The following is a 15,565-nucleotide window of genomic DNA, read 5'->3' on the forward strand; positions in this document are numbered from 1 at the left end:
GACATACAAATGGCAAATAGACATATGAAAAAATGCTCAACATCACTAATCATCAGAGAAATGCAAATAAAAACCACAATGAGATATCACCTCACCCCAGTAAGAATGGCTATCATCAACAAGACAAATAGTAACAAGTGTTGAAGAGGCTGTGGAGAAAAGGAACCCTCATACACTGTTGGTGGGAATGCAGACTGGTGCACCCATTATGGAAGGCAGTGTGGAGGTTCCTAAAAAAATTATGAACAGAATTACCATATGACCCAGCAATCCCTCTCCTGGGTATCTACCCAAAAAAATCTGAAAACATTTATACATAAAGACACGTTTGCTCCAGTGTTCATTGCAGCTTTGTTTACAGTGGCCAAGACATGGAAACAACCAAATGTCCTTCGATAGATGAATGGATAAAGAAGTTGTGGTATACATACACAATGGAATATTATTTGACGGTAAGAAAAGATGATACAGGAACATTTGTGACAACATGAATGGATCTTGAGAGTATAATGCTAAGCGAAATACGTCAGACAGAAAAAGCAGAGAACCATATGATTTCACTGATATGTGGTATATAAACCAAAAACAAGAAGAGAACAAGACAAACAAATGAGAAACAAAAACTCATAGACACAGACAGTAATTTAGTGGTTACCAGAGGGTAAGGGGGGTGAGGGATGGGAGATGATGGTAAGCGGGATCAAATATATGGTGATGGAAGGAGAACTGACTCTGGGTGGTGAACACACAATGGGATTTATAGATGATGTAATACAGAATTGTACACCTGAAATCTATGTAAATTTACTAACAATTGTCACCCCAATAAATTTAAAAAAATAAAAATCGATTTAAAAATTAAAGCAAAAAACCTTTATAAATACTTAAAAAGGTGTAGCTAGGACTGATAACCAGTTTTGAGAAAAAGAAAATAAGCAGCTTCACTCTACTCTTCACTCTACTGTCACTCTTCTCTAGAATTTATCTGGAGCGTTTAGGAAGGATGGAGACACAGTGGAGCACGTGCAACAGACAGCCAGGTGACTGGTGAAGTAGATTGAGAACATGTAGTAAGAACGGGTACAGGAATAACTGGTCATGTTTAGCTTGTATAGTGTTCACTTATATTAACCTTTCATAACTATCAATTATTAGATGTTGGGTTAAATAATTTTAATTCAATACATAGTTTTAAAGTTTCTCCTTTGCATGTGCCTGTAACACATTGTGATTTTTAAAATATATCACAGCTTATTGTTTCATTTTGGACAGTACATGCATGTAGTTTCACTAAATATAAGAGAAAGCTAATTAGGGTCTGCTTTAGATTTTTAGGAGTTTGTTCTGGAAATAAGTAATAAGTTCTAGATTGATTTTAAAAGGATTTAGGAGAGATACCAAGAAGGGAAGACTGCCCATCAGGTGTCCCTGCTCCCTAGTCCATCTGATGGCCCTGGACAGAAGTGTAAGTATTGAGAACATGTGCTCTGAGCAACAACTTTCATGTCCCATTCTATGCCTACTAACATCTCTCCCAGCTCTGGTTCAGATCCTTTCCCTCCTTCTTTCTTCCAAAATCTGTTTCAGAAAAGGATCAAATATGCATGTAAAATGCTTAATAATGTTTAATGTTCATGAAATATGTACATTTTTCCCCAAAATTATAAAGCTTTGAGCCAAAGGATCAGTAGGCTAGAACTTCAGATGCCAAGAACTTGAGATGCCAGGATAGTAAAGTGTGAAGGGGAATCACTTTCCCATTTCTCCAGAGATCTTGCCATTCTTTCCTGAAAAACTGTTGTATGCATCTTTAATTGGTACTATTAACTTTGCCCACAACATAGCAATAAAGGTGAGAACAGTAAACAACAGGTCTCACTTGCAGCTGGGTGCAAATACCCATAGTATTAGTGGGCAATGAGAAACGCTTCATTTCCTCCAGAGGCACTAAGGTGTGGCCACAGTGTTTTGGAGTCATTTGTGGTACTGAGTATGGTCTGCTTTTCTGTGTTCTCTTGATCTGTGGAATGTTTAATGATGTGTGACTGAGCTTGGGCTTGTCAGGGTAGGTATTTTGGTCTTCGGGTACCTGTTTTACTAGCGCAGAGCACAGATAAGCATGCACATGTTAGTCTTCCTCATTCAAATGAAAATTTGTCTGTCTTATAAAAACCTCCGAAAAAAACCTCTGTGTGTTTCCATAGACACACAGTGGCCATTACACTGCTCATTACTCACACAGGAAATCATTCCTTTTATTTAACTAGAATCCTTGGGCTTCAGTTTGTCTCTTTCCTTTTATTCTGCCCTCATTGGAGATGGAAAACAGCTGGTCACTATTTTCTGCACAAGAACCCTTCAAGTATACTTGGATACTTAACTAAATTGTATCCTTAGACTTTTCTTTTCCTGGCTGACCAATTGCAGTACCTTTAACCTTTGTGCAGGTATTATTTTTTAAGTTTTTAATCTTTTTTTATGAATAGCCTCTGGATTTTCTCCATGTTGTCTCTGTCTTCTTTTGTTTTAAAATTCACTCTGACCTTAAGAAAAAGCTGATTGCCAGTAGCTTCTGTATGAACATCCTGTTATATGTGTGTCTGTGTATGTGTGTGTGTGTGTGTGTGTGTGTGTATAATATCCACACAATTTTATATATATGTATATATATACATATATATACACACACACACACACACACACACATATACACATTCATTATACTCTTGGCAACAAATTAAAGAACAAATTTCCCAGATCATTAATTAGGTGGATCACCACATCTTAAAATATTTTTTAAGAACAAATTAGGTTATATAATCCCTTCGATGAAGTATATTATGCTAGTTATGATTGTTATTTCATTTCCTACATTGACTATCATGCTAAGACTATCATAATCATGCTAAGCTAAGAAATTAAAAATTAAATTATATTTTGTTAAAGTATTTAAAAAATTCTTTTATGTATTTGAATTTCCATGAAGACTTTTCACCTGTTTGAAACTATGCAAATTAGAAAAGTTTATGAATAATTGTGAGTGGACTGACATATTTTCTAAAGGTATTATATCCACACAATTTAATTTCCTTGTATATATTTTGGGGAATGTGGAAAGGAAAGAGAAAACAATTTTTTTCTTTAAAATTTAACATTGCATGGTGATTATTTTATTCTTTATTGCTAATGAGGTTTTAGTTCCACAGCAAGTAGCTAGTTGAAAGAATTGGGAGCAAAATTGAGGAATGAGGTGATTCTGCACATTAAATTTATTGTTAAAATGAAAATATACTTGTGTAAGCTAAGGTTAGAATTCAGCTGCAACTGGAGAAATTGATACCAATTTTATGTGATTATTCTTTCTCTGTTTTAAAAAAAGTATTTGCCATAGCAACCACAGTCACATATGACAGTGGTTACTATCTTGAGATTTCCTGCTTTACTCTCCTGTTGAAGGGCCTTACTATTTATTTTTTTGTCCTTTTTTGAAAAATAAATTATAGGTCAGAAACATCATCTTCTCTGTCCCACTCCTGTGAACATACATCTATCTTCCTGGAGACTTGACTGCCGAATGTGGGCCTGTGTTTCATATTGTGTATTTAAATACTACTGGGCAATTATACCTGCTCCCTCCCATTAACTTTTAAAACAAATATAATCTATTTTCCTGATAGAAAATTTTTTTATCTTTATTGAATTTATTGGGGTGACACTGGTTAGTAAAATTATATAGGTTTCAAGTGTACCGTTCTATAATACATCACCTATATATCACATTGTGTGCTCAGTCAGATCTCCTTCCAGCACCATATATCAGGGGTACAAAAAATATGTACACATTTTAAGAGATGTTATCTATGTATTTTCTTTTTAAAAAATTAAAGTTTATTGGGGTGACAATTGTTAGTAAAGTTACGTAGATTTCAGGTGTACAATTCTATAATACATCATCTACATATCACATTGTGTGTTTACCCACAGTCAATTCTCCCTCCATCACCATATATTTGATCCCCCTTACCCTCATCTACCACCCCCCCTACCCACTTACCCTCTGGTAACCACTAAACTATTGTCTGTGTTTATGAGTTTTTGTTTCTTCATTTGGTTGTCTTGTTCTTTTGTTGTTTTTGGTTTATATACCACATATCAGTGAAATCATATGGTTCTCGATTTTTTTCTGTGTGACTTATTTTGCTTAGCATAATAATCTCAAGTATTACTTTTCAAAGTTGAATTGAATTATGGTAGCAATGTGTAGTATGACATTCGCTCAAAAATGGCAAATGGCATCATTCATTGTAGTACAATTTTAATATAGTTTCTTCCTTTCTTAAAATGTGTATACATTTTTTTGGTACCCTCTGTATTTGACCCCTTTTATCCTCTTCTATCATCTCTCCCACTTTACACTCTGGTAATCACTAAACTATTGTCTGTGTCTATGACTTTTTGTTTCGTTGTTTGTCGTGTTCGTTTGTTGCTTTCAGGTTTATATCCCACATATCAATGAAATCACTTGGTTCTCGACTTTTTCTGACTTATTTCGCTTAGCATGATAATCTCAAGATCCGTCCATGTTATCACAAATGGTAGTATTTCATCTTTTCATATGGCTGAGTAGTATTCCATTGTATATCTGTACCGAATCTTCTTTATCCAGTCATCTATTGAAGGACACTTTGGTTGTTTCTGTTTCTTGGCCACCGTGAATAATGCTGCATTTTTTAAATTCTTTATGTATAACAAAGATATACTCTAAATGTTAATGTTTTAAATTAAACAATGGAAAATATTTGGAGATACAAGTATATACATTTGAATAAAAAATCGTGTCAGCATATCTTGTTCTCAAGACATCTGAAAAGAAAAATTAAACGGAATAGACTGCCTTCTTTTATTTAAGTAGATTTTTAGACTTTTATTTTTAAATAACAAAATGTTTATTTATAATCTGGGACTAGGTTATTTTTCAAAAATTTGAGTGTAGAACCCAAAAGGCATTTTACCATAGGTTTTTAGGTAAGCCTATAAAAGATGCTTAAAACTATAACATATCTGAATAGTAATAATTAAACCACTATATATAATAGTGGAGTTCAAGTTACAAATTGGGGTATTCCTGTAGTAAAATTGAAGATTGCTTATCCTGCCTCTTCCTACATCCTCCATTTGAGAATAGAAAAGTATCAGTTAGGGACTGAATTTGGTTGTATGTACCAGAAAATCCAAATAACAGTGGTTTAAACAAAATAGGACTACTGTTTTTTTCTCATTTAACAAGAAATCTAGCAGCAGAGTGTCCTTGCATTGGTAGAGTGATATCATGACATCATTAGGCAGCGATCCTTTCTGTGTCATCATCATTAGGGTATTATTCTTGTCTCCCTGCTTTTACAATAACTGCTAGTTTTCAGCCATCAAATTTCATACAGGAGGAAAGAGCAAAAAGAAATAGGGGTGGTACCTATATCAAGAAAATAGAGCTTTCCTAGAAACCTTCATATTATGTGTCATTGGCCAGAATTGTGTCACATGGTCACTCCTCCCTACAACAGAGACTCTTGTCACCTCAAGGAAGCGAGAGCCTATAGATATTAGGTAGGCAACTTTTTCACTTTGAGACACTAGGACGCTAGTGGTGTCTCCTATGACCTGGGCAGCCCCTGAAGGGGTAGGGTTAGGAGCAGCACAGGACTATGGGGATGGAAGAGATTTCTAGAATGAAATTCCTTAGTAATATTCTTTTTTCTCTTTAGTTAGTCAAGGGATTGGCTTGCCTCTTCCCTTTCTATTACCACGACTTTCTGATTGGATTCTTCTCTGACTCATTGCAGAAAAGAATACTACCTGTTTTTCATCCTTTTCCTTACTCTTCCTGTCTCTGAAGGAAGTGCCTAACCCAGCCCATCTTACTTTTTGTTGTGAAGGTTTTTGTAAATGATTGAAGTTTCCCCCCCTTTTTTTTCTGTAGTGGAAAAGCAACTTTTGAGATTTTGTTTCTTCCTTCTTTTCTATGCATGTTGTTGCTCTTGAAATGTACGCCATGTTAGAGTAGCTGCCCCACAAATCTAAATTTCTAATAGGAAAAGATTAGTCTTCCTTTTACTCAGATACATAGATCTCAGATAAGAGTCATTGATATATCAAAAGACCACTGACAATTTCATTACAGCACCAGCTATTATAAAGATTCTGGGGCAAAGAGTTCCATGCCTCCTAGTTGAGGAGCAAACAAAGGAGACTAGATTCTGCAGTAAAGCCAATGCTGACTGGAGGGGAAAGTACTAAGAGCAGTGCAGGCCTGGTCTGTGGGCAGTGGAGGAAGATGTGGGAAGGGGCAGTGTTCAGTGAGTGCTGCTTTCTTCAGTGGATTAGTAGTGCCAGGATGTGGTTTTGTTTTGTGGGTTTTTTTGTTTTTTGTTTTTTTTTTTAACCAAAGCACCTTCATAAACTAAATTTATTTTTTAAAGAACGCCATCTGGAAATTTGCTTCAGTGAAACATTTTTTTACACGTTTGTCAATGCAGTTGATAATGGTGAAATTCAGGGGTTTCTTACTTTCACAGGAGTTATTTCCCAAAGAAACCATTTTTACTCTTCTTTCTGATTATGATTTTACTATATAAGCATTGATAACCCTTGCACTAAAGTTTTTAGATATCTTTATGCATGTGACCCATCTTAAGCCTCGCTGATTCAAATGGGAACTTAAAATGCAAATAAATATTCAATTCTATTACAAAATTTCTCTTAAAAAAAAGAATACTGAGCAAAGGCTACATGTAAGGGATTATCTCTCTCCCACCCCTGCTTTGATTTGCTCAGTTATTTTACAGGAAATTTGTTGAGTTACATTTGTAATATTTTATTATTCTCATAAAAAGGTCAGAGGTGGAGAATAATTGAGGATAAATTCCTGGATTCTGTTTTGGAATAAAAACGTTGCCATAGGAACCAAATTTTAATTCTGAAGATAGAGAATGATGTCTTATAATAACGAAGCCCAGAAACAAATCAACGGTTCTTAAAATCTGTTGAAAGTGTTAATGGATTGTATGTGTCCAGTCCAAATGTCAGTAATGTAACCTTGTCAAATTAATCAGTTCCTTTTTTTTTTTAATCTGAGTCTCTTTTTTTTTAATTATAGTTTATTGGGGTGACAGTGATTAGTAAAATTACATAGATTTCAGGTATTCAGTTCTGTACTACATCATCTATATATCACATTGTGTGTTCACCACCGAGTCAGGTCTCCTTCCATCACCATATGTTTGACCCCGTTTACCCTCATCTACCACCCCTCTGGTAACCACTAAACTGTTGTCTGTGTCTATGAGTTTTTGTTTCTTTGTTTGTCTTGTTCCTTTGTTCCTTTTTTTAACAAAAAGAGATTTTAGGGACGGAAGTTGAAGATAAAATACCGTCAACACAAAATCTTTACGTAACATTTATTGATCATTAAAATGTTATACCTTCCTCCTATATATTTTGTTCATTTGTAACATACTAGTAAAGTCTGATCTGACAGGAATCTAAAGGCAGCTTTGGCTGATACCTTGATAAACTTTCTAAGAAATTCCTTTTCCATGAGTTTTATAAGTGAGATATGAGAGTTGTTCTAGGTTCAGAAGGTTTACTATGAATATGGGTGTTTATACGATCCTAATTTTGATGAACTGTCTCAGGATCTTTTCAGTAGGCACCATTTGGGTCCCAAATGTCTTGTCACACTTATTTTCAAATCTTATAAAGCCTAAGCAGCTCTAATTAGAGAATGAGTCTTCAGATAAACAGGTTTTTTTCCCCTGTTTTTCCACTAATACATGCATATTCTAAAGATCAGATTTCTTCTGACTCTACTGGGACAGATTATTCTAAAATTGTAGTAGTCACAAAATTTTTCAAATTTATTATGCCAATATTTAGTTGCTAGTAATAAAATACTAGTAACCTCCTGATGTTGAAAAACCACATACCATCTCATTAGCTCTTCCTCATAGTCATCAGTGTTAAACATCTGCTGTACTCAAAACCCACACCAAGGGTCACAGTTATTTGTGGAATTATTTGGGTAAAGGATTTGGGTTCCTGCATTATGGAACTTACAGTTTAACGAAACGGTAAAGATGGAAGCATATTTAAATGACATAATTCATGGGCTGAAAATAAAAAAGAACCCCAAAAGCATTATTTTTACTAATAATTATATTATTCATGTTTACTTATATTTTATCATAATGATTTATTTGATTAGAGATTAGATTCAACCATCAAAGCACCCATAAGAAAATGAAAAAAACTTCTGTAGATATTAAGAAATAAGATCACTTGCAAATAAGGATCTGTACATGTATAGAAGAAAACTTGGTCTCAAAGAGATATTTGTACACCCATGTTCATAGTGGCATCATTTTCTTTTCTTCTTTTTTTTTAATTAAATTTATTGGGGTGACAATTGTTAGTAAATTTACATAGATTTCAGGTGTACAATTCTGTATTACATCATCTATAAATCCCATTGTGTGTTCACCACCCAGAGTCAGTTCTCCTTCCATCACCATATATTTGATCCCCCTTACCCTCATCTCCCACCCCCCACCCCCTTACCCTCTGGTAACCACTAAATTACTGTCTGTGTCTATGAGTTTTTCTTTCTCATTTGTTTATCTTGTTCTTTTGTTGTTTTTGGTTTATATACCACATATCAGTGAAATCATAGGGTTCTCTGCTTTTTCTGTCTGACTTATTTCACTTAGCATTATACTCTCAAGATCCATCCATGTTGTCACAAATGCTCCTATATCATCTTTCCTTAACGCCGAATAGTATTCCATTGTATATTTATACCACAACTTCTTTATCCATTCATCTATTGAAGGACATTTTGGTTGTTTCCATGTCTTGGCCACCGTAAACAAAGCTGCAATGAACATTGGAGTACACGTGTCTTTATAGAGAAATGTTTTCAGATTTTTTGGGTAGATACCCAGGAGAGCGATTGCTGGGTCATGTGGTAATTCTATTCGTAATTTCTTGAGGAACCTCCACACTGCCTTCCATAGCGACTGCACCAGTCTGCATTCCCACCAACAGTATTTCAGGGTTCCTTTTTCTCCACAGCCTCTCCAACACTTGTTACTATTTGTCTTGTTGATGACAGCCATTATGACTGGGGTGAGGTGATATCTCATTGTGGTTTTTATTTGCATTTCTCTGATGATTAGCGATGTTGAGCATTTTTTCATATCTCTATTTGCCATTTGTATGTCCTCTTTGGAGAAATGTCTCTTCAGGTCCTCTGTCCATTTTTCAATCGGGTTGTTTGTTTTTTGTTGTTGAGTTTCATGAGTTCCTTGTATATTTTGGATATTAGCCCCTTATCGGAGGCACTGTTTGCAAAAATCTTCTCCCATTCAGTTGGTTGCCTCTTTATTTTGTCAATAGTTTCTTTTGCTGTGCAGAAGCTTTTCAGTTTCATATAATCCCATTTGTTTATTTTAGTTTTTACTTCCATTGCCTTTGGAGTCAAATTCATAAAATGCTCTTTGAACCCAAGTTCCATAAGTTTAGTACCTATGTTTTCTTCTATGCAGTTTATTGTGTCAGGTCTAAGCGGCATCATTTTCGATAGCCCAAAGGTGGAAGCAACCCAAGTGTCTACTGACAAATGAATAGATAAACAATATGTGGTATCTACATACAATGGAATATTACTCAGCTTAGAAAGGAAGGGAATTCTGCCGCATGCTACAACATGGATGAACCTTGAGAACATTAAGTTAAGTGAAATTAGCCAGTCATCAAAAGACAAATACTTTAATGATTCCACATATATGAGATATCTAGAGTGGTCAAATTCATAGATATAGAAACTTAAATGGTAATTTCTGGGGCTGGCCTGGTGGGGAGAATGGGGATTTGTTGTTTAATGGGTATAGAGTTTCAGTTTTACACAATGAAAAAACTTCTGAGATGGATGGTGGTGACGGTTGCACAATTACATGAATGCACTTAACACTACTGAACTGTACCTTTAAAAGGTTAAGACACGCAATTTTATGTTATGTTTATTTTACCGTAGTTTTTTTTAACACATAATTAATGAGAAATCAATAAAAATCTTTGTTTTGATAGGGATAATCATATCATTTTAAAGCAATGACATGAAAATTTTTAAATGAATAGATTCTGCCATTACCAACGTCTCTTATATTCTTACCTGAGCAAACTCACTTAAACTCCAAATCCACCAAATATTGCATTCTGAGATCTAAAAGCTGAGAATAGGAAAAGGGTGATAGGATGCTTACCTAACAACTTCCTCACCCCACCCTTTTAATTTAAAGAATTCTAGACCTGCTGATTTACTATGTAGAGTAGGCATCAATTTAGTTTTATCCCATATTCCTAAAGAATAAAAAAATAAAGGTTTTTTCAGCATTGTATTCTTTTGACCAACATTACCTTATAGCTCATCCTGAGCCAACAATGTTACTTAGTTGTTATAATGGTAACAATAGTTTTAAATTGCATTAGTACTGTTACAAATGCATTCTAGATTGGCCAGATCACTATTAGCAATATTACCTCTGATTTTAGAGGATCATGGAGAGACTGGAATGTCTCCATAGGCAAGTAAACAAGATGATGATGAGTCTGAAAAAAACATGTAATATGAAAGGAACTGGGGATGTTGCAACTGAAAAACAGACAACCAAGACAGGAGCCATTATCTCCGTCTTCTGATATGTATTTGTTGGACTGGTATATGAAAGAGCAGTTTACTTGGAACATGAGTATAAATTACAGAAAGATAGATTTCAAGTTTGCATTAAAAAAAATACTTGTTGTAACGTAAGAGTTGCCTGATAGGCTTACTGTGGGGAGGTGTACTTTCCATCACAGGAAATGTTTAAGAAAAAGGTAGGGTCAATTACTATCTGGAGAACTGTATAGGGAATGCCTTTGTAATGGTTTTTAGGACCTTCTTTTGGAACTCGGGAGCTTTAAGGAATCCAGTTTGAAAACCAATGATCAAAACCATACCAGCCAGATTTAAAAATCTAGTTATTCTAAATGTTTATTTTCTACTTTAATCATTCAGTGTAGAAAATGAGGAGTCATTGAAAGATTCTAAGCAGAAGAATGACACAGTTTGATTTGCATTTAGAAAGGTCACACTGTGTTATCACTGTGAAACTGAAATCAAAACTGGATGAAGCAGGGAGACCATTTTCAAGGTTGCTGCAATGCCCCTAGCAAGAAATGATTAGAAGCTAAACTAAAAGCATAGTAATGGTGGATAGAGGAAAAAGGGTTACATTTAAACAACTATATTAGAAGTAGAATTAAAATGCCTTAATGATCAGTGTGGTATGATAGAAAGTGAGGAATCTGGCTTAATTCTCAATTTACCACTTTGGGAATTGAGTAAATAACGTTGACTTTAGTAGATGAACAGTAGCTTTGAAGGGAAAGACCTTGAATCTAGCTTGAGAACTGTAACTTTGAGGTAACTCTAACTCACCTCAGATTCAGTAGTCTAATATCAAGCAGTTGGGATCAGATATAGAACTTAGGAGCAAGTTCTGGGCTAGAGAAATAGAGTTGGGAGTCCCAGATACAAATATGATGACAGGTAAAACCATGGAAGTCCAGGAGGAGGTTGAATTCACCAGAAAGACTATGAGGAAGCAAAGAGATACAAGAGGAACCTGGTTAAGTCCTTATAGCTAACAGCTGGTAGTGGTGCACAATGACAGTAACAATGCAGGCTTAAATGTTGAAAATAGAACAAGTTTTAAAATTTTACTTTCTTTGACAGATTTCAAATACATCTGAAATGACTTTAAATAAAATTATGATAAAAATTCTGCCAAAATTCCGAAATGTTTCTGTAATCCAAGAATAGTAGTAGATCTCTACCTCATCATTAGTTGAATTTTCATTTGGCCTGGATATATTTGTTTGTTCATTCTTGTTTTATTTTACTTTGTCCTTCATTAAATTGACTATTTGGCCTTGAATATGACCAGCAAATGTATTATGTTACTCAATAAAAAAATTATACTTGAATAAAAATCACACTTCTTTAAGTGTAGGAACTTATACCCTCCTTATGTTCTTTGTTTACCTAAGGAAATGCAACTTCACCACAAGTACAAAGACCATCTTTTATGGACTACTTTGATAAACAGGATTTCAAGAATAAGAGTCATGAAAACTGCAATCAGAACATGCATGAACCCTACCCTATGTCCAAAAATGTTTTTCCTGATAACTGGAAAGTTCCTCAAGATGGAGACTTTGACTTTGTAAGTACATTTTAATTCTCTCATTTATGTTTTCTCCTTTATTGTCATGTTGAGATGCATAGTCATGTGTGTGTATAAAATTATAGGCTGTATAGTAATATTTAATATATAGCCATATATGTGAGTAGGGGAATGCTGAAATTGTAGTTTGCTTGTAGAAATGTACTTGAGAAATGTAAATAATTGATTATAGTTAAATAAATTGTAGCCCACATTTAGAGAAATATTTAGGACTCTTTAAAATTAAAATGACAACTATTTCAAAAGATGTTTTTTATAATGCAAAATATGAGATACTTCTGACAGTCAGTAAATTCAGTTTCCAAAACAAATGATACAAAGACATTTATGACAGACTTGGAGAAATTTGCCTCAACTTTGAAAGTTAACTGAATTAGTTTCTACTTGAGTAAGTGTTAACTCCAGTTGGTTTGTCAGAAATAATAGTCCTATTCTGTTTCTATTTAGCATATAAACTTCAATATATAACTGTGCCTTAACACCTCTTTTATTACATTTTTCTCTATTTGTTCTGCCCTACCCCTTTTTATTTGTTTCAAAGAATGCATATACTACAGATAAACAATTCTAAAGCAACTCTTTTCACATCTTCAGAGCATAAATTCTCAAAATCAGTCCTTTAATGGTGTAGAAATTCTTATGGAGTGAATTTTTGCTTTAGCATGTTTTAAATAGTTTGTTAGTTTTGCATATTATTCTGTAAGATTTTTCCACATGAAGTAACTACAGTCCTCTAAAGCTATATTTATTAATAAATATGTTTATAAGTAAATAAAAGTATATATATAGGTATATCTTTAAATTTTTTTATCTTTAAAATTTTTAAGCAATATTAACCATTTTGCTTAGTCAATATGTCTTTAAATGCTTTGGGATTATAAATGTTCTTAAGTACTTTTCTCCTAAATATTGTGATTATTTGAGTTTTTAATAATCAGATAATAAAATTTTTAAATCTTTCCTCAATATATTTGGTATTAATTGCTAACAAATATTAGCAATAGCACAGTTTAGCCTAAAAATACTAATTGTAGTATCTACTTATTGTTTTTCAATTTTGAAGTTACAAATTAGAAAAATCTGTATTCCTATAGTAGTTGTAAGATTTCATCTTAAGCTATCTACTTTTAAAAAATTGTAAATTATTTAGAATGCTGACATTCAAGCTTTAAATCATTTATGAACATGATGAATTATGTAAAATATTTAGCATCAAAGAACTTTATCTTGTCTCAGTTGGAATAAATCTTAGTAGCCTCTGGGAAACAGTTTGAAATGAGCACAAAGTAATGAAAAAGTTATCATTGTTAAGAAATAGCAAATAAAATTATTTAATTCTGTTTCAATTAGTTTTTGCTAATGGCTTGAAATAATTTTATTTGCTCACACTTTTGTGGGTAAGCAGTTTGAGTGGTTTTCCTGATGGTCTCACCTGGGGTGTTGCAAGTGGCTGTAGTTGTCTGGCAGCTTGAGTGGAGTTGAATGATCTAAAATTATCTCACTCATGTGTCTGGCAGTTGTGCTGACAGTTGGCTAGGCCGTATGACCCTATCAAGCGAGTCTGTGATTTTTATGTGGCGGTAGCAGCCTGCTAAGAGGGTAATAATAGAAGTTGTAAGGCCTCTTGAGACTTATGCTTAGAATCTGCACAGTATCCCTTTACAACAGCATCAAAAAGAATGAATACTTAAGAAAAATCTTAACCAAGGAGGTGAAAGACTTGTATACTGAAAACTGCAAAACGTTGCTGAAAATAATTAAAGAAGACACCAAAACATGGAAAGACATTTCGTGCTGCTCTTGGATTGGAAGACTTAATATTGTTAAGATGTCAATATTGTCCAAAGCAATCTATAGATTTAATGTAATATCTATCTGAATCCCAATGACTTTTTTTTTTTGCAGAAATAGAAAAATCCATCCTAAAATTCCTAAGGAATTTCAAGGGACTCAAATAGTCAAAACAATCTTGACGAAAGAGAAAGTTGGAGGTCTCATACTTCCTGGTTTCAAAACTTATTATAAAGCTACAGTAATCAAAACAAAAGCTACAGTAATCAAAACACACAGACATATATTCCAATAAAGTAGAATAGAGAGCCCAGAAATACACATATGTAGTCAAATGATTTTTAACAAGAGTACCAAAACCATTCAATAAGGAAAGGATAGTACTGTCAGTATGATGCTACGAAAACTGGATGTCCATATGCAAAAGAATAAAGTTAGGCTCTATCTTATACCCTATGCAAAAACTAACTCAAAATGAATCAAAGATCTAAACATAAGAACTAAAATTATAAAACTCCTAGAAAAAACATAGGAAAATAGCTTCATTACATTGGATTTGACAATGATTTCTTGGATATGATACCAAAAGCACAGGCAACAAAAGAAAAAATAGATAAATTGGACTACATCAAAATTAAAACTTTTGTGCATCAAGGAACACTTATCAACAGAGTGAAAAGGCAATTCATGTAATGGGAAACATTTGCAAATTGTGTGTCTGATAAGGGGATAACATCCAGGATCTATATAAAGCACTCCTACAACTCAACAACAACAAAAAATAAACAATTGAAAAGATGTGTACTATCACTAATCAGTAGGGAAATGCAAATCCAAACCATGAGATACCACTTCACACCCATTAAGATGGCTATTATGTAAACAGAGAGAGAGAGAGAGAGAGAGAGAGAGAGAGAGAGAGAGAGAGAGAGAGAGAGAGAATAAGAAGTGTTGGTGAGGCTGTAGAGAAATTGGAACCCTTCCTTGTGCACACTGTAGGTGGGACTGTAGAATGCTGTTGTGGAAAATAGTATGTCAGGGTGGTCAGATGGTTCAGTTGGTTAGAGAGCGAGCTCTGAACAGCAGGGTTGCCAGTTCGATTCCCACATGGGCCAGTGAGCTGCGCCCTCCACAAGACTGAAGACAAGGAGCTACTGCTGAGCTTCCAGAGGGGTGGCCGAATGGCTCAGTTGGTTACAGAGCAGGCTGTCAACAGGTTGCCAGTTCAATTCCTGCATAGGATGGTGGGCTGCGCCCCCTGCAACTAAAGATTGAAAACGGCAACTGGACTTGGAGCTGAGCTGCGCCCTCCACAACTAGGTTGAAGGACAACGACTTGGAGCTGATGGGCCCGGGAGAAACACACTGTTTCCCAATATTCCCCCTACCCCACCAAAAAAAAAAACACAAAAAAAAACAGAAAAGTAATTGTG

At 34.4% G+C, this 15,565-nt stretch overlaps 1 protein-coding gene across 1 annotated transcript in view; it reads left to right on the forward strand.

Moving 5' to 3' along the window:
- STK3 (serine/threonine kinase 3) overlaps positions 1 to 15,565 on the forward strand; it is a 339,257-nt gene that overhangs the window by 216,604 nt on the left and 107,088 nt on the right. The window contains exon 10 of the mRNA XM_081070826.1: positions 12,145 to 12,320. Within this exon, the coding sequence (XP_080926952.1) occupies positions 12,145 to 12,320 (176 nt within the window). The remainder of the gene's footprint in view (positions 1 to 12,144; positions 12,321 to 15,565) is intronic.

Source organism: Rhinolophus hipposideros (assembly GCF_964194185.1).
Source record: "Rhinolophus hipposideros genome assembly, chromosome: 13".
Classification (NCBI taxonomy): domain Eukaryota; kingdom Metazoa; phylum Chordata; class Mammalia; order Chiroptera; family Rhinolophidae; genus Rhinolophus; species Rhinolophus hipposideros.